The sequence below is a fragment of the Pseudonaja textilis genome, chromosome 10 (genome assembly GCF_049901715.1).
Source record: "Pseudonaja textilis isolate UNSWEBS1 chromosome 10, rPseTex1.2, whole genome shotgun sequence".
NCBI lineage: Eukaryota > Metazoa > Chordata > Lepidosauria > Squamata > Elapidae > Pseudonaja > Pseudonaja textilis.
This window is the reverse complement of record NC_141999.1, coordinates 21653824-21672502: the sequence shown is the minus strand read 5'-3', so window position 1 is coordinate 21672502 and position 18679 is coordinate 21653824. Positions and strand designations below refer to the sequence as shown.

The following is an 18679-nucleotide window of genomic DNA, read 5'->3' as shown; positions in this document are numbered from 1 at the left end:
AGGACTAGAAGTCATCACCTCCTGAAAACTGGCCCAAAGCCCACCCAGCTAGTTTCATGGCTAAAGCAGAACCAGAATTCCCAGTCTCCTGGTGATTGGCCCAAAGTCACCCAACCCATTTTCATGCCTTAGATGGGACTAGAAGTCACCACCTCCTGAAAACTGGCCCAAAGTCCACCCAGCTAGTTTTCATGGCTAATGCAGAACTAGAACTCCTAGTCTCCTGGTGATTGACCCAAAGTCACCCAACCCATTTTCATGCCTTAGATAGAACTAGAGGTCACCACCTCCTGAAAACTGGCCCAAAGTCCACCCAGCTAGTTTTCACGGCTAAAGCAGAACTAGAACTCCCAGTCTCCTGGTGATTGGCCCAATGGCCGTTAAGTGTGAATAACGGCCATCGGTGCCGGCTGTAACTTTGAGCAGTCACTAAATGAACTGCTGCAAGTTAAATATGACCAATGTTCTCTTGTACCTTTCGGCCGCGTCTGCGGAGAGGCAGCTGGCGTGGCACCAGACACAGCTGGCATTGGAGCCATTGCAAGCTTCGGGGCTGGAGAAGATCAGGCAAGGGTCGTGGGGCACCGAGAGGGCCAGCATGCGCCCCAGGGCCACCCCATTGAAGCCCCCGGAGAGGTAGAGGCGGCCTCCCACCGAAGCCATGGCGTGGGCGATGGATTCCGTGATGGGCTCCCCCACCACGGCCCTGGCTGCAGAGAGGAAAGACAACGTTTTCAGTTGAGGAAAACTGACCGGGTTGGGACAGGGGAGCGGAGGAAGAGCACGGTCGGAGTGCGCAGAGCTTTACTACATGAGTCAAGCCAGGAGCGATGACAGCAAACAAGAGGCTTGTAATAAATAGTGATTTTTTATCTACAAAAGAATATATGCAACACATACACTACCGGCAGAGGTCAAACGAGCAGCCATTACATCAGGGAAGGTGGGCGAGATGGGGAGGGAAGGAGATGGAGAGGAGGAGGGGGGGAAGGAGAGGAGAGGAGGGAAGGGAGGAAGGAGAGGGAAGAGAGAGAGGGAGAGAGAGAGGAAGGGGAGGGAAGGAAGGAGACAGAGGGAGGAAGAGGAGGAGAGGAAGGAAGAGAGAGAGAGGAAGAGGGGGGAGAGAGAGATAGAGAGAGAGGGAGACAGAGAGGGGAGGGGAGAGAGAGAGAGAGGGATGCCCTAAACGGGCCTCTTATTATTATACAGGCTCTTAAAGGGATAACAGCCAAAAACTTTGCTGACTCTTTCCCATCATTACATCATAGCATCAGGGATGCCAAGGGGCTGAATTCGAATCACGTAGCCATGGGGATGCTACAATGGTTGTGAAGTGTTAAGACTGGTCGTAAGTCACTTTTTTCAGTTGCCGCTGTAACTTTGCACGGTCACCAAACGAATAATTGAAGGCGAATATACATGTCCAGAGCACACCTAGAATCCTGCATCCAGTTTTGTCACCACACTATAAAAAAGATGTCGAGGCTCTAGAAAGAGGGCAGAGAAGAGCAACCAGGACGACAAGGGGACTGGAGGCTAAAACATATGAAGAACGGTTGCAGGAACTGGGTCTGGCTAGTCTAGTAAAGAGAAGGACCAGGGGAGACAGGAGAGCAGCCTTCCAATATTTGAGGGGTGCCACAGAGAAGAAGGGGGTCAAGCTATTTTCTAAAGCGCCTATAGGCCAGATGAGGAATAATGGATGGAAACTGATCAAGGAGAGATTCAACCTGGAAATAAGGAGAAACTTTCTGACAGGGAGAGCAATCAACCCATAGTTGCCTTTGGAAATTGTGGGAGCTTCATCACTGGAGACTTTCAAGAAGAGATTGGACTCACATCTGTCAGAAATGGTGTAGGGTCTCCTGCTTGGGCAGGGGTTGAACTAGATGACCTACAAGGTCCCTTCCAACTTTATTATTCTAGATATATACTCTAGGACAGGGGTCGGCAACCTGTAGCTCTGGAGCCGCATGTGGCTCTTTTATCCCTCTGCTGCGGCTCCCTGTCGCCAGTCGGCTCCACAATTGATAGGGCTTTCAGTTAGGACAGGTAGAGGAAAAAGGACGCCGTGCTAGGAGGAGACTCTATGGTTGGGGAACCGGACTTCTGGTCAGCAGAGGGAAAATGATGCCTCGCTAGGAGGAGACTCTATGGTGATAGGAACCGGACTTCCCGTCGGCAGAGGGAAACGGATGCTGCGCTAGGAGGAGACTCTATGGTGGAGGAACTGGACATCCGGTCACCTCCAGAATTGACGGGGGGGCTTCCGGTTAGGACTTTTGTGGTTCTTTGAGTATTTAAGGTTGCCGACCCCTGCTCGAGGTTGTAAGCTTGCCTATACTTTTTACCTGTGCTGTTGGGAAGGATCCACGTATTGCAGTTCAGCTGGTAGAAGAAAACGTGGTTGGTGAAATTCTCCCGTTCGGTCCGCCCTCCGATGACCACCATGGTGTCCTTCAGCACGGCTGCCACGTGGAAGAAATGAGCCAGGGGCTGGAGAGGGATGGAGAGATTGGCATCTGATTTGCATCCAAGGCTCATCTTGGAAGATGCTTCCTTCTTCCCGGTTGGGGGTCCCATCAGTCCCCAATTCAGGATTATATTTAGGGGTTTTCTAAATGGTGTTGCTGTGGTCTGCCAGGTGGCCTGCGGAGCTAGTAGCAGAGTTGGACAGTGGGGAGGAACACGGGCCAGTCCTGGAGTCTGGGGAGGACTCAGACGAGCGACCTGCACCCAACACAGAGATGGGGCCGGGACCATCTGATAATGATGTGCTGACTCCGGAGCCTCCAGAGTCTGACATCAGCGAGGAAGAGAAACAGAGGGAGCCTGTTTCCAGGGCGCGCTTGCACAGAGCTGCCAGAAGGCAAGAACAGTTAAGACAAAAGGGGAGACTCGGAAGTAAGGCTTGGAGACGACTAGCGCCTCCCATAAGACATAAAGGAGGAGCAAAGGGACATGAGCCTTTGCAGGAAGCAACTTTGTTCGTTCCGGTAGGTTTAAACTCTGAAGATCCGTGTTGACTTTGTGCTCCATTTGGCCTTGTACAGCTAATAGGCAATTTAGTCGTGGGCAGCATTTCAAGGGAGATAAAGGTGGGTGCTTATCAGCCTTATCCCGAAGGAATGTGGCAGACTTCTTTTGGACGATTCATAAGCTGTTTGGGACTCATTACGGGCTGTGAATGCATATAATTCACTGCCACTGAAATAAAAACAAGGTTCTTGGGAACAGCTTGTGACTGTTACTGTCTCAGGAAGCCTTGGTCAGAAGAGGTTTATTGGTATCAAAGGTTAGCCCTGTAAAAACCATGCTTGCTTCCTCACAGCCACCATCCTCCCCCTCCTGTGAGATCCACCCAACTCTACAATGGGTAGTCCTCGACCTACAACCAAACCTGACCCCAACATTTCTGTTGCTGACATCTGTTAAGCGAGGTTTGTCCCCATTTTATGACCTTTCTTGCCACTGTTGTTAAGGGAATCCCTGCAAAGGGATTCACATGACCCCGGGACACTCCAACCGCCATAAATACGAGTCAGTCGCTGAGGATCTGAATTTGGGTGACGTGACCAGGGGGATGCCGCAACGGTCTTCCGTAGGAAAAATGGCCGTGGGTCACTTTTTTCAGTGCCGTTGTAACTTCGGCCACTAAATGAACTATTGTTAAGTTGAGGGCTATTTGTATCTGGAATGGCCCCTTGAGAAAATTAATTGCCCACCCCTGAACGAAAGGAAACATCTCCCAAGGCCACCTGGGCATCCTTGTTAGTTCTGCTCTCACCTTTGGTCCTTGAGATGGGGCCAGTAAACTCCAGGTCAAGTTGGGATAATAAAGGCTGTAGAGTTCAGGAGAAGCCGATACCATCTCCACGTGGAAACGGTGGCCGCCGAAGACGTAAACAGCATCTGTGCTCTCGTGGTACACAGCTGAGTGGCCGTAGAGACCTGCAAAGGAAATCTGGAGTACCAGGAGTTCATATGTATGGCTTTGGGGGATCCCAATTTAGGCTGCCGTTTCTCAGCCTTGGTGTTCTGACCAAGCTCCCCAAACCCTCTGTAGCTGAAGCAATGATTCCTTTATGAGGAGCCCTGGCAGCCTCTCCCCTCAAGCTAACAAGTCTGTCCAGCAGGGGACACGAACAGTTGTCTGCCACTTCTATTCATCTCGGCCCTCTGCCTTTTATCTCCAGAGCTGAGGGGTTGGGGGTGGGGGTGTTGTTTGCAGCGGTGGCTCTTCCATCCCAAGGATCAGCCCATAGATTTCCACTGCTCTCCTCTCCTCTCTTCTGCCTTCTGTGCATTCGCACATCAGGCACCAGACCCAGCTGTTCCTCCTCTTCCTCCTCAGCCACCTCCACCCCTGGGGGCTGTTGACTCTCCATCTGAGGGCTGACGGACAGCCCAGGTACCACCTCTCTCTCTCTCTCTGTCTCTCTCTCTCTCTCTGCCAGCTCCATTCCCTCTTCCCCCTTGGAGCTCTCAGGTTGCTGTGATGCTGACCCTGACTCCCATGCCTCCTCCTCCTCCTCCTCCTGTGATTTGGCTGCTGGAGGGGCTGGCAGCCACAACACTTGGCAACTTGGCTGGCTGGGGAATTCTGGGAGTTGAAGTCCACCATCTTCAAGTTGCTCAGGTTGAGAAACATTGACTTAGAAGACCCCCAAGCTCCCTTCTAACTCTTCTATTCTATTTCTATTATTTCTATTTCTATTATTTCTATTTCTATTTCTATTTCTACTCTACTCTACTCTACTCTACTCTACTCTACTCTACTCTATTCTATTCTATTCTATTCTACTCTACTACACTATATTCTATTCTACTCTACTCTACTCTACACTATATTCTATTCTACTCTACTCTACTCTACACTATATTCTACTCTACTCTACTCTACTCTATTTCTAATTCTATTCTATTCTACTCTACTCTATTCTACACTATATTCTATTCTACTCTACTCTACTCTACACTATATTCTACTCTACTCTACTCTACTCTACTCTACTCTATTTCTATTTCTAATTCTCTTCTCTTCTCTTCTCTTCTCTTCTCTTCTCTTCTACTCTACTCTACTTTACTCTACTCTACTCTATTTCTATTTCTATTTCTATTCTATCTACTCTACTCTATTCTGCAGTCTGGGGAATTTGGAGGGCTTCCTTTCCCTGGAAGTTTTTATAAAAAGAGACCTGGCTTTTATAACTCCCACCGTCTCTTGGTAATGGATCCTGGAGTTCCTTTCCAAAATTTTGTGTCAGTGACTCCAGTGCTAGGCTCCCCCTCCCCCCCTCCCCGAATTCCCTGCTGACATCGTCCTGACCGTCTACCTGTCGGGGGTGTTCCTGCCTGGTTCCCGGCGTGCCAGCTCTCTGATGCCACGTTGTATTCCAGCAGTTTCTTGTTGAAGCCGTTCTCGGGAGAGTAGCCACCGATCAGAAGCAAGGAGGAGCCGCGCCGCGCCGTGAGGGTGTGACCAGCTACGGCTGGGATCAGAGGGTCCTAGGATGCGTGGGAAGAAAAGAGAGAATGCTTTTTAAGACGAAAGAGAGGGACTGAACCGAAGATGGCTCTCTGTTCTCCACTTGCTGGAGTCATGATAAAGAGGAATAAGGCCTGGAATTCCCTTACGGTGAAATACCATGTCACTGTTTATCAACAGAGAAGACTTCAAGACAGTGCTCAGATTTTTTGACTGGCTATGGATACTCATTCACCTTCTTCGTTGCGCAGGAAGATGATGTCAAAGAGTCTCTCCTCTCACCCTCCTGCTGTTCTAGGTTATTTGTTGCTAAAGAGTTAAGAGGAAATTAGGAAGGCCTCACTCAGCCTCCCCCTTTCTCTCAGGTGAGAACAACCAGACCCCCATGCAGAGTTCCAATAAGCTACTTTATTGTTCTCTGCCTGCAATACAGGAATCTCCCCAGACGGGCAGCTTTTGCCTGGGAGAGGCCAGATAAGGCTCCAAGCGTTCAAGGGCGTCTGTGTGTGTATGTGTATGTGTGGCAGAGAGAGAGAGAGAGAGAGAGAAAGAGAGAGAGAAAGGGGGAGAGAGGGAGAGAGAGAGAGAAAGGGGAGAGAGAAAGGGGGAGAGAGAAAGGGGAGAGGGAGAGAGAGAGAGAGAGAGAGAAAGAGAGAGGGAGAGAGAAGAGAGGGGAGGAAAAGGGAGAGAGAGAGAGAAGAGAGGGAGGGAGAGGAGAGAGAGAGAGAAGAGAGGGGAGGGAGAGGAGAGAGAAAGAAAGAAAGAGAGGAGAGGAGAGAGAGAAAGGGGGAGAGGGAGAGAGAGAGGAGAGAGAAGAGAGGGGAGGGAGAGGGAGAGAGAGGGAGAGAGAAAGAGAAGGAGGGAGAGGGAGAGAGAGAGAGAAAGAGAGAGAGGGAGAGAGAAGAGAGGGGAGGAGAGAGAGAAAGAAAGAAGAGGGAGAGAGAGAGAGAGAGGGGAGAGGGAGGGGAAGGAGAGAGAGAGAGAGAGAGAGAGAGAGAAAGGGGGAGGAGAGGGAGGGGAGGAGAGAGAAAGAGAAGGAGGGAGAGGGAGAGAGAGAGAGAAAGAGAGAGAGGGAGAGAGAAGAGAGGGGAGGGAGAGAGAGAGAGAAAGAGAGAGGGGAGGGAGAGAGAGAGAAAGGGAGAAGGAAAGAGGGAGAGAAGGGGAGGAGAGAGAGAGAGAAAGAGAGAGAGGAGAAAGGGGAGAGAGGGGGGGGAGGGGAGAAGGAGAGAGAGAGAGAGGAGAGAGAAGAGAGAGAGAGAGAAGAGAAAGAGAAAGAGAGGGGGAGAGAGAGAGAGAAAGGGGAGAGCGAGGGGAGAGGGGAGAGAGAGAGGGAGAGAGAAGAGAGGGGGGAGAGAGAGGAGAGAGAGAGAGAGGGGGGGAGAGAGAGAGAGAGAGGAGAGAGAGGGAAGACAGCAAAGAACGGCACGTACAACGGCTGTTTCTCCGGGAACCGCTTGAGAGGGATGAGGAGTTAGCCTGCAGTGCCCGGGGAAGAGCTCAGGGAGCTTCACAGGATCCCACCCAAGGACGCACAGTCTGGAGGAGAACATCTTACCGGCAGAAGCCTCCACTGCAAAGTGGTCAGGTTGAGCAGCCAGAAATCGCTGGCCACGCCATCGGCCGTCAGCCCACCCAGGACGTACATGGCTTTGCCTGGGGATATGTAGGCAGCCGCGTGGAAGTAACGGGGGTTGGGGCCCGGCCCTCGGTCCTCAGTCCCTGCCAGCATCTGAGTCCAGCGACGTTCGGCGATGGAGTACCTGGGGAGTCACCGCACCTTTGGCTGTCGTGCTCCCAAGGGCGGTGGACTTGTTTGGGGAGGGGCCGCTGGAGGGGTGGGAGAGAGTCTCTTTTACCTGTAGACGTTGCCCAGCATTCCTTCGCGCAGCGACATGCCTCCAAACATCCAGAGGGTGGAGTCAGGACCCTCCACCATGGTGTGGCCCAAACGGTGAAGGAAGCGGCTGGCTGTGTCCTTGAGAAAGGGAAATACGGAGGGGGGGGGTGAGGCGGAACCCAGACCGTTCTCAAGACTGACAAGGCTGAAAATTCTTGGACGACTGATCTGACGCAACCTGCGCCGTGTCATCATAGCAATAGCACCTAGACTTGTATATCGCTTTATAGTGCTTTTCCAGCCCTCTCTAAGCGGCTGACAGAGTCAGCCTCTTGCCCCCAACGATCTGGGTCCTCATTTTACTGATCTCAGAAGGATGGGCGGAAGACTGAGTCAACCTTGAACTGGTCGGAATCAAACTCCTGGCAGTCGGCAGAGTAAGCCTGCAATGCTGCATTCTAACCATTGTACCCCCATGGATGGATGGATGGAAGGAAGGAAGGAAGGAAAATAAAGATTGAAAGAGAAGGAAGGAAGGAAGGAAGGATCAGGAAGGAGGGAAAATAAAGATTGAAAGAGAAGGAAGGAAGGAAGGAAGGAAGGAAGGAAGGAAGGAAGAGGAAGGAGGGAGGGAGGGAGGGAGGGAAGGAAGGAAGGAAGGAAGGAAGGAAGGAAGGAAGGAAGGAAGGAAGGAAGGAAGGAAGGAAGGAAGGAAGGATCAGGGAAGGAAGGAAAATAAAGAATGAAAGAGAAGGAGAGAAGGAAGGAAGGAAAGAAGTAGGTAGGTTCAGGGAAGGAAGGATAGATCGGGGAAGGAAGAAAGGAAAATACAGAATGAAAAAGAAGGAGAAAAGGAAGGAAGGAAGGATGGATGGATCAGGGAAGGAAGGAAGGCACTACTTCCATAGGACAAAAGTAACTTACAGCCGTCAACTGGGTGTCAATCAACGTCTCCCAAATGATCTTGTCAGCCTCCAGCGGGATGGTGCAGTCGGCCCCAGCAAAGCGATGGCTGCAGATGCACAGACCGAGTCTCTGGAAAAAGAGCGAGGCTAAGACAAGGAGGACCGTAGGAGGAATACAGATCAGGGCTTGGTTTCATTGCGGGGAAAAACCCACCCAAAATGTCCACATCAGCCTATCTCAGATCGTTTAAACCCAACGGCTAAGGTAACAAACTCGTAAGGGTCTCTGAAATGCCAGCCAAACGACACTTGGTTACCCAGACAAGATGACATCATCATTGCTACTCTGATGATGTTAGCCAGCTTTCTGGGCTTGCTCACCGCCGAGGCTGACAGCTCGATTCCCATGAGCGAATAAACTGCGGAGAAACAAGAAAGCAGCCTCCCCCGACTGTCTACCGGCGTTCAGGCAAAAATAACACCGCCGGTAAAAAAAAATTCCTTCCACAGAGGCAGCCAGCCACCTTGGTGATCCCTGGAATAACGTTGATTGAGTGCCATATGTGTCAACTCGTAAAGGATTCCTGGCCTGCTCTCGAGTTGCCCTCAGCAGGAGGGAAGAAAACTGATGGAACAGCAGAGCAGCCACAACCAGAAGCATATTCCACGCTTATCTTCTTCAAGGCTGTATCCCAGGCTACCGGGATCAACTGGAAAAATGCGATCTCTACAACCTGGGGAAGTGCTCCGTTGGAGGATATGATTTATGACACACCCTGGGCAGGGAGGGGAAAAACAGGGTCGTAGGTGGGCCGTAAATTACATGAGGCAGAGCTGACTTCATTTGGGTAGGTGCCGACATGTTGCTCCTAATAAATAACCGGATTTCTTTTTGAAACTTGGCTGAGGCTGGTGGTTTAATTAGGGCGTCCGTCGGAACCCTGACAACACGCTATATAAATAACAAATAAATAAATTCGCTGAACAACCGTGGCAAAGAAAGGGCGTAAAATGGGGCAAAATTCGCTTAACGAATGTCTTGCTTAACAACCAACGAACCTGGGCTCAAATTGGGGCTGTAAGTGGAGGACTCCCTTGTATGGAACACATTATTTCAACCGTCTGGACTTTCCCCTCTTAAAACAGATGTCCCCACAACCCACTCACCCTGTTGCAAAGCCCTTGCCCAAGGTGAGCGCTACAGTTGCCGGGACAGATCTGGAACTTGCAGCTGGGCCCGGTGTAGCCAGGCTTGCAAACACAGTGGCCCTGCTGGCATTCCTGGTTGACGTGGCAGCTGGGCCAGCAACGGTGGACCAGGTACGTTGCGTTGAAGCCTGAGGCGTCGCTAGTGTTGGCTTCGTAGTAGATGACCAGGAGGCCTGCAGGTTTGAAGAAGGATAAACCTTGACAAGGACCCCAGAGCTGTGAGGTCTGCAGGGAGGAGGAGGGGAGATTGTCTTCTAAAGCAGTGTTTGTCAACCTCGGCATCTTGAAGATGGGTGGGCCTCAACTCCCAGAATTCCCTAGCCGGCATGCAGGGGCTTCAACCCCAAGCATGCTGGCTGAGGAATGCTGGGAGTTGAAGTCCACCCATCTTCAAGTTGTGAAGGCTGAAAAAGCCAGCACTAAGGAAAAGAGCTTGGCAGTTGCCTTCAGACCCTCATGGAAGACAAGAAGCAGAGTGCAGAAGATACAAATAGGAACAAAAGCAATTTAGATTACCTCATCCTGCACAGGATTTCAACCTTTTAGAACAGGGGTGTCAGACTTGATTTCATTGAGAGCTGCATCACCTTGTGGGGTCTGGGGAGGGCTGGGGAAACCCATTGGAATCCAGACTTCCTTCCTTCCTTCCTTCCTTCCTTCCTTCCTTCCTTCCTTCCTTCCTTCCTTCCTTCCTTCCTTCCTTCCTTCCTTCCTTCCTTCCTTCCTGCCCTCCCTTCCTTCTTGTGTTTCTTCACCTTCCTTCCTTCCTTCCTTCCCTCCCTCTTTCCTTCCTTCCTTCCCTCCTTTCCTCCCTTCCTTCCTGTGTTTCTTCACCTTCCTTCCTCCCTCCCTTCCTTCCTTCCTTCTTTTCCTTCCCTCTTCCTTCTCCTTTCTAATATGTCTTTAATTCAAGCTTGCATGTTAAGTCGACATTCGTATGTACACACAGACTGCCTACAAGTAGACTAGAATAGAATAATAGAGTTGGGAGGGACCTTGGAGGTCTTCTAGTCCAACCCTCTGCTTAGGCAGTAAACCTTCTGCCATTTCAGACAAAAGGTTGTCGAATCTCTTCTTAAGAAATTCCAGTGTTGGAGCATTTACAACTTCTGGAGGCAAGTTGTTCCACTGATTAATTGTTCTAACTGTCAGGAAATTTCTCCTTAGTTCTAAGGTTGCTTTTCTCCTTGATTAGTTTCCACCCGTTGCTTCTTATCCTGCCCTCCAGGTGATTTGGAGAATAGCTTGACTCCCTCTTCTTTGGGGCAGCCCCTGAGATACTGGAACGCTGCTATCATGTCTCCCCTAGTCCTCCTTTTCATTAGACTAGACAAACCCAGTTCCTGCAACTGTTCTTCATATATTTTAGTCTCCGGTCCCCTAATCCTCTTGGTTGCTCTTCTCATTTAGCATCAAAGTTAGAAGCTGCCAACTTAATTTTAAGGTTTTAAACGTGTTACTGTTTTTCTATTTTCATTTTTATAAAAATGGAGGGACGTTCTCAACAGTGAGATGGAAGAAGGATATAAATTTAACACATAAACAGACTTCAACCAAATTTTTCTTTCTGCCCACCCCCCGCCCCCTTACCTGATACTGCTTCGACAGTGACAGGACGGGGATGACTCTGGCCGCAGAACGCCCCAATGAGGCTCCGATCCAGCTGGATCAGTCCTGTGTCCAGGAAGTCGGGGACGCCATCAAAAACGTAGATATAGTTGTGCTAAGGAGGCGTTGGAAGAGATGAGACCCCCCAACAGAGTTAGAAATGCTGCTGTTTTAGCAAGAGATCCATGTAATAACACGGCTGTCGGGTGAGTGGATATGTACGGGGAGTCCTCAGTTTGCGACCCAATTTATGTTGCTAAGTGAGCAATTTGTTAAGTGAGGATTCAAAAATCCAGCAACTGGTTTGCTGCCCAGCTGCTGGGTGGGGCCGTGGTGGGCGGGACCTACTGGAACTTCCCGTTTCCGGCTTCCAATGGGCCCCCAGAGCCTGAGGGAGGCCATTTTCACCCTCCCAAGGATCCAGAGGCCTCCCCCAGGTCTCCGGAGGCCCACCGGAAGTCAGAAACATCCTCGTTTCTGGACTTCCAGAGGGCCCGTTTTTCTCCCTCCCAGAGCCTCCATGTGGACCGCGCCCTTAACGTCCATCAAAAACGGACTGCGTGGAGAGCCCTGGGAGGGGTGGGGCCAGCCAGTCATTGGAAATACTGGTTTGGTGAACCAGCTGTAACTTTAACATCCGGTTCGCTTGAACTGGTCCGAACCGGTAGAATGCCACTCCTTGGTTTGCCTCCATTCTACCACTTTTCTTTGCCAGGTTTGTTAAGGGAAACCCTGCCGTTGTTAAGCTAGCAACACGGTTGTTAAGTGAATCCGCCTTCCCCATTGGCTTTGCTAATTGTCGGAAGGTCATGAAAAAGGGATCACACGACCCCGGGACACTGCAACCATCATAAATGTGAATCAGTTGCTAAGCACGCCGCAACGGTCGCTTTTTTTTTTTTCCCAATGTCTCCTTCTGCTTCTTCCAAACCTAAAAAACCTGCACCGTCGGGGGCCGCAACTTGCCCCGATTAGCGACTGAACTCCTGAACTCACCCCTGCGTCATCCCTCTCGCTTACCATACAAAGGGTGTCCGGCTGAATGGTGAGTGTGATTGTCGGGCAGGTTTGTTCCGGCTGGCAAGGCTGGATGTCCGCACCAGTTGACAAAACCCAGACGCAGTAAGAGAGCCCGTTGGCGAGGGGGGCCCCAGCCCGCTGAGAGCTCAGGGAGGAAGAGGAAGAGAGGTTGAGCAGCAACGTGCGCCCCACGCACTCCTGGTAGCAGATGCCACCATTTCTGTGGAAGAAAAAAGAAATCCATGGAAAATATGGGCTCAGGCTCGCAGGCTCCGGCATTTATTTATTAGAATATGTATTTATTTTGAATACTTTCATCATAATAATAAGTCTTTATTGATTAGCCCTTGGGCCATATCAAAATACAAAGTTCAGCAACAATTAAATACAAGTAATACAAACATAGTATGTATGCATCTAAATACACAAAAAGGAGAAAAAGAAAAAAAATACAAATATTATAGTGCACCCCCACCCCCGGAGACCATTTTTTTTCCTCTTATATTTCTTCTTCTATAATGATGAAAAGATATACAATATATTCCAATTGTGCCCTTATCCCTTCCAAAACAACGTATATTCTTTAGGTTTATTTCCTTTGCCTTCCACCAACACTGTTTTTATAAAATCCCCCCATATTTCATTACAATCGTTTGCTTTAATCATCCCTTTTTTAAATTTAATTTCTGATGTAAGAAAGAAAGAGGAAAGAAAGAAAGAAAGAAAGAGGAAAGGAAGGAAGAAAGAAAGAAAGAGGAAAGGAAGGAAGGAAGGAAGGAAGGAAAGAAAGAAAGAGGAAAGAAAGAAAGGTAGAAAGGAAAGGTAGAAAGAAAGAAAGAAAGAAAGAAAGAAAGAAAGAAAGAAAGAAAGAAAGAAAGAAAGGAAGGAAGGAAGGAAGGAAGGAAGGAAGGAAGGAAGGAAGGAAGGAAGGAAGGAAGGAAGAGAAAGAAAGAGAAAGAAAGAAAGGAGAAAGAAAGAAAGAAAGGAAGGAAGGAAGGAAGGAAGGAAGAAGGAAGGAAGGAAGAAAAAAAGAAAGAAAGAAAGAAAGAAAGAAAGAAAGAAAGAAAGAAAGAAAGAAAGAAAGAAAGAAAGGAAGGAAGGAAGATCAGGGAAGGAAGGATCAGGGAAGGAGAGAGGGTGGGAAGGAAGGAAGGGAGGGAGGGGGTAGAGAGAAAAAGAAAGGAAGGAGGCAAAGAGGAAGAAAGAGAAAGGAAGAATGGATGGATCAGGGAAGGGAGGGAGGGAAGGATGAGAGAGAGAAAGAAAGGAGGGAGGGAGGGGAAAGAGGAAGGAAGGAAGGAACAAAGGATCAGGGAGGGAGGGAGGGAAAGAAGGAAGGAAGGAGGTCAATTCTTCAGAAAGAAAGAAAGAAAGCAGCCAAATTAAGGCCCTTTCAACCGTCTTTTTTAAAAGGCAACGTGACTTCATTCCCAGCAATTCGAGAGGTGCGCTCCCCCCTCCAGCCTCTCACCTGGGGTCTCCCGAGTAGCCGGGGGCACAGCGCTCACAGTGCAGCCCCTCGGTGGGTGGGGTGCAGTAACAGGCCCCCGTGGCACTGTGGCAATAGCCCATCTCCTCCAGGCCATGCTCGTTGCAGGCGCATTGACGGCAGCCGGTCTGGGTGGTGGCATTCCCGTAGCTGCCCGGCCGGCAAAGATGGCAGCGCTCCCCGTGAGTCCAGTCTAGGCCCACCAGTGCAGACAAGTACGATTGCGGGGTGTGGGGGGGAGAGAGAGAGAGAAACAGGTAGAGTGAAACACAAAGGAAGAGGAGAAAAGACAGGCAAGGCCCTTGTTCATCACCTACAAGAGTTGCACGGCCAGCAGCGAGAAGGGCATTTGCACAACGCTGGAAAAATGAGGAAACCCCTACAGAAGAAAATGTAATTAAAAAAAATACTAGATTGTGCAGAAATGGACATTAAAGATAAAGGATACAGAAGATACAGAATACCTTTTAAAATTGGATTTTTTTTAATCAGTGGTTAGACAAGAGGTAGATATTAGACATTATGATTGTGCATAAGTAAATTGATCCAGATAAAATACTGTTAAAGAAAAATGTATAAATAATATAGATAGATAGATGATAGATAGGTAGGTAAACAGGTAGGTAGGTAGATATGGATGATAGGTAGGTAGGTAGGTAGGTAGATGATAGATAGATGGATGGATGGATAAATAGACAGACAGATGATAGATGGATAGATGATAGGTAGGTAGGTATGTAGGTAGATGACAGATAGATAGATAGATAGATAGATGATTGATAGATAGATGATAGATAGATAGATAGATAGATAGATAGATAGATAGATAGATAGATAGATAAATAGATAGATAAATAGATAGATATGGATGATAGATGGATGGATGGATGCATAAATAGACAGACAGATGATAGATGGATGGATGGATAATAGGTAGGTAGGTATGTAGGTAAATGATAGATACATAGACAGACAGACAGACAGACAGATAGATAGATGATAGATAGATGATAGATAGATAGATAGATAGATAGATAGATAGATAGATATCCTAAACTTTAGCCCTGAAGGCTTCTAAAAGTTGCAATCAAACTGCAATGATTCCAGGTAGGCCTCGACTTACGACCAATTAAAAAACTTTTGGGAAAAAATAAAATAAAATAAAATCCCCCCGTCCATAAAACCGGAAACACACAACACGGCAAATGGCTTTCTGAAGGGATTACTGGAGAGGCTGACACTCACTCTGGCATTCATCACAGAACCCGGGGCCCTTGACGTTGCAGGTGCTGTGGAAATGGCAGCCGCAATCCAGGTTGCACTGCACTCCGCTGGGGGGAGGGGTGGCCCCCGTGATGAGTTCGGTGGTCCAGCCTAAGTCGCACAAACAGGTGAAGTTGGGGGCTCCGCTGCATTCTCCGTGGGCGCACTCATCGTAGCACCTGGAGGGGGGGGGTGGGGGGGACAAAAGGAGAACCCCATCAGTCTCTTACCTCCATGTTTCTCAACGTTGGCGCCTTGGAGATACCTGGACTCTGAAGGTCACTGAACGCAGGGATGTAGGTCGAGAACTAGCAGTACCTGTACAGAACTGGGCTGGCTGAAGAATGCTGGCTGAGGGATTCTGGGAGTTGAAGGTCTTAAAGGGCCAGGTTGAGTCTGGGAGTGATCACCCCTCTTAAGGGCCAGGTGAAAACAATGCGCCTGGGGTTCTGGGAGTTGAAGTCCACCTTAAAGGGGACAAGGTTGAGAAACAATGCCGCCTGGGGATTCTGGGAGTTGAAGTCCACCCTCTTAAAGGGACAAAGTTGAGAAACAATGCCGCCTGGGATTCTGGGAGAAGTCCACCTCTTAAAGGGAAGGTTGAGAAACAATGCCGCCTGAGGATTCTGGGAGTTGAAGTCCACCCTCTTAAAGGGGACAAGGTTGAGAAACAATGCGCCTGAGGATTCTGGGAGTTGAAGTCCACCCCTTAAAGGGACAAGGTTGAAACAATGCGCTGAGGGATTCTGGGAGTTGAAGTCCACCCGTCTTAAAGGGGACAAGGTTGAGAAACAATGCTGGCTGAGGGATTCTGAGTGAAGTCCACCCTCTTGGGGCCAAGGGAGAAACAATGCCGCCTGAGGATTCTGGGAGTTGAAGTCCACCCTCTTAAAGGGGACAAGGTTGAGAAACAATGCCCGCCTGAGGGATTCTGGGAGTTGAAGTCCACCCCTCTTAAAGGGGGGGAACAATGCTGGCTGGGGATTGGGAGTTGAAGTCCACCCTCTTAAGGCCAATGAGAAACAATGCTGGCTGGGGATTCTGGGAGTTGAAGTCCACCCTCTTAAAGGGGACAAGGTTGAGAAACAATGCTGGCTGAGGGATTCTGGGAGTTGAAGTCCACCCTCTTAAAGGGGACAAGGTTGAGAAACAATGCCGCCTGAGGGATTCTGGGAGTTGAAGTCCACCCCTTAAAGGGGACAAGGTTGAGAAACAATGCCGCCTGAGGGATTCTGGGAGTTGAAGTCCACCCCTCTTAAAGGGGACAAGGTTGAGAAACAATGCCGCCTGAGGATTCTGGGAGTTGAAGTCCACCCCTCTTAAAGGGGACAAGGTTGAGAAACAATGCCGCCTGAGGGATTCTGGGAGTTGAAGTCCACCCCTCTTAAAGGGGACAAGGTTGAGAAACAATGCCGCCTGAGGGATTCTGGGAGTTGAAGTCCACCCCGTCTTAAGGGGACAAGGTTGAGAAACAATGCCTGGCTGAGGGATTCTGGGAGTTGAAGTCCACCCTCTTAAAGGGGACAAGGTTGAGAAACAATGCCGCCTGGGGATTCTGGGAGGAAGTCCACCCTCTTAAAGGGGACAAGGTTGAGAAACAATGCGCCTGAGGGATTCTGGGAGTTGAAGTCCACCCTCTTAAAGGGGACAAGGTTGAGAAACAATGCCGCCTGGGGGATTCTGGGAGTTGAAGTCCACCCCTCTTAAAGGGGACAAGGTTGAGAAACAATGCTGCCTGAGGGATTCTGGGAGTTGAAGTCCACCCTCTTAAAGGGGACAAGGTTGAGAAACAATGCGCCTGGGGATTCTGGGAGTGAAGTCCACCCCTCTTAAAGGGACAAGGTTGAGAAACAATGCCGCTGGGGATTCTGGGAGTTGAAGTCCACCCTCTTAAAGGGGACAAGGTTGAGAAACAATGCCGCCTGGGATTCTGGGAGGAAGTCCACCCTCTTAAAGGGGACAAGGTTGAGAAACAATGCGCTGGGGATTCTGGAGTTGAAGTCCACCTCTTAAAGGGGACAAGGTTGAGAAACAATGCCGCCTGAGGATTCTGGGAGGGAAGTCCACCCCTCTTAAAGGGGACAAGGTTGAGAAACAATGCCGCTGGGGATTCTGGGAGTTGAAGTCCACCCTCTTAAGGGACAAGGTTGAGAAACAACTGAGGATTTGAGAAGCCACCCCTTAAAGGGGCAAGGTTGAGAAACAATGCCGCCTGAGGGATTCTGGGAGTGAAGTCCACCCTCTTAAAGGGGCCAAGGTTGAGAAACAATGCCGCCTGGGGATTCTGGGAGTTGAAGTAAAGGGCCCACGCCCTCTTAAAGGGGACAAGGTTGAGAAACAATGCCGCCTGAGGGATTCTGGGAGTTGAAGTCCACCCGTCTTAAAGGGGACAAGGTTGAGAAACAATGCCGCCTGAGGGATTCTGGGAGTGGAAGTCCACCCCTCTTAAAGGGGCCAAGGTTGAGAAACAATGCCGCCTGAGGGATTCTGGGAGTTGAAGTCCACCCCTCTTAAAGGGGACAAGGTTGAGAAACAATGCCGCCTGGGGGATTCTGGGAGTTGAAGTCCACCCCTCTTAAAGGGGACAAGGTTGAGAAACAATGCCGCCTGGGGGATTCTGGGAATTGAAGTCCATCCATCGCAAAGGTGCCACGGTTGAGAAACTCTGTTCTACTTGGTCCAATTTACTCAACTTAGGTGTGCAACCACTGAAAACCAGAACTGCTAACCAAACAGAGAAAGATTGTTTAAATTTTTCAGGATTGAGGGTTCTCGATCGTTGCTGCTTTTATCCTGATGGTGTTACCTGTATGGGTCATGAAACGTCTGCAAGAAAATAACCAAGCTCAGAGAGTACCAAGGATCTCTCATTTCAGCCCCGAGCTACAATCTTCTCCTTTGTTCCAAGGATTAAAAAGGCAAACGGGAAAATCGATCTTTAAATAAAATGGCTTGCTATCAAAAGTTTAATATATAAGGGCACCGTTAATATACCAAAGGGAAACAAAACAAAAAATCACAGGCAAAAAAATTTTAGATGGAAAAGATAATCTTTGTCATTTTCTCCACCCCACCTCCCAAAAACAGTCATTCATGTCCTTACAAACTAAATGCTGTAATAAGCATTGTCTTAACATGCAGAGATCCTGATTAGAACCAGTCTGGCCAGTCACCTCAGTGAAGGACTGCCTTGTAAAACTGAAGATTAAACAGATTACACCTGGCTACATGAGAGCTTTAAAGTTTCTCTGGATAACACGGTAAATGTGAATCCTCTGGAAAACTTGGAAAGTATCAGGGAGGGAAGGAGGGGAAGGGAAAGGAGGAAGGAAGGAAGGAAGGAAGGAAGGAAGGAAGGAAGGAAGGAAGGAAGGAAGGAAGGAAGGAAGGAAGGAAGGAAGGACAGGAAAAAGAGGAAAGGAAAAGAAGCAAGATAAAAGGAGGGGGAGGAACGAAAGAAGGAAGGAAGGAAAAGGGAAAAAATGAAGGAAGGAAGGAAGTAAAAAGGAAGGAGGAGGAGGGAGGGAAGAGGAAGGGAAGGAAGGAAGGAGAGAAAGAAAGAAGAGGAAAGAAGGAGAGAAAGGAAAAGAGGAGAGGAGAGGAAGGAAGTAAAAAAGAAGGGAGGGAGGGAGGAAGAGAAGGGAAGGGAAGGAAGGAGAAAAGGAAAAAGAGAGAGGAGAAGAAGAAAGAAAAAGGAAGGAGGGAGGGAGGGGGGAGGAAGGAAGAAAGGAAGGGAAAGGGAAAAAAACCAAAGGAAGGAAGTAAAAAGAAGGGAGGGGGAGGAAGGGAAGGGAAGAGGAAGGAAGGAGAGAAAGGAAAAAGAGGAGAGGAGCGGAGGAAGAAGAAAGGAAGAAAAATAA

The 18679-nt window shown here is 49.2% G+C and overlaps 1 protein-coding gene across 1 annotated transcript in view; it reads right to left on the bottom strand.

Annotated features, from left to right (window-relative positions):
* MEGF8 (multiple EGF like domains 8) overlaps nt 1–18679 on the bottom strand; it is a 62454-nt gene that overhangs the window by 16105 nt on the left and 27670 nt on the right. Inside the window, exons 22-33 of the mRNA XM_087940146.1 lie at nt 14802–14998; nt 13539–13749; nt 12068–12287; nt 11030–11162; nt 9398–9612; nt 8250–8360; nt 7345–7463; nt 7044–7248; nt 5337–5508; nt 3788–3951; nt 2352–2496; nt 476–710 (exon numbers count right to left, since the gene is read on the bottom strand). Coding sequence (XP_087796272.1) covers nt 476–710; nt 2352–2496; nt 3788–3951; nt 5337–5508; nt 7044–7248; nt 7345–7463; nt 8250–8360; nt 9398–9612; nt 11030–11162; nt 12068–12287; nt 13539–13749; nt 14802–14998 — 2127 coding nt within the window. The remainder of the gene's footprint in view (nt 1–475; nt 711–2351; nt 2497–3787; nt 3952–5336; nt 5509–7043; nt 7249–7344; nt 7464–8249; nt 8361–9397; nt 9613–11029; nt 11163–12067; nt 12288–13538; nt 13750–14801; nt 14999–18679) is intronic.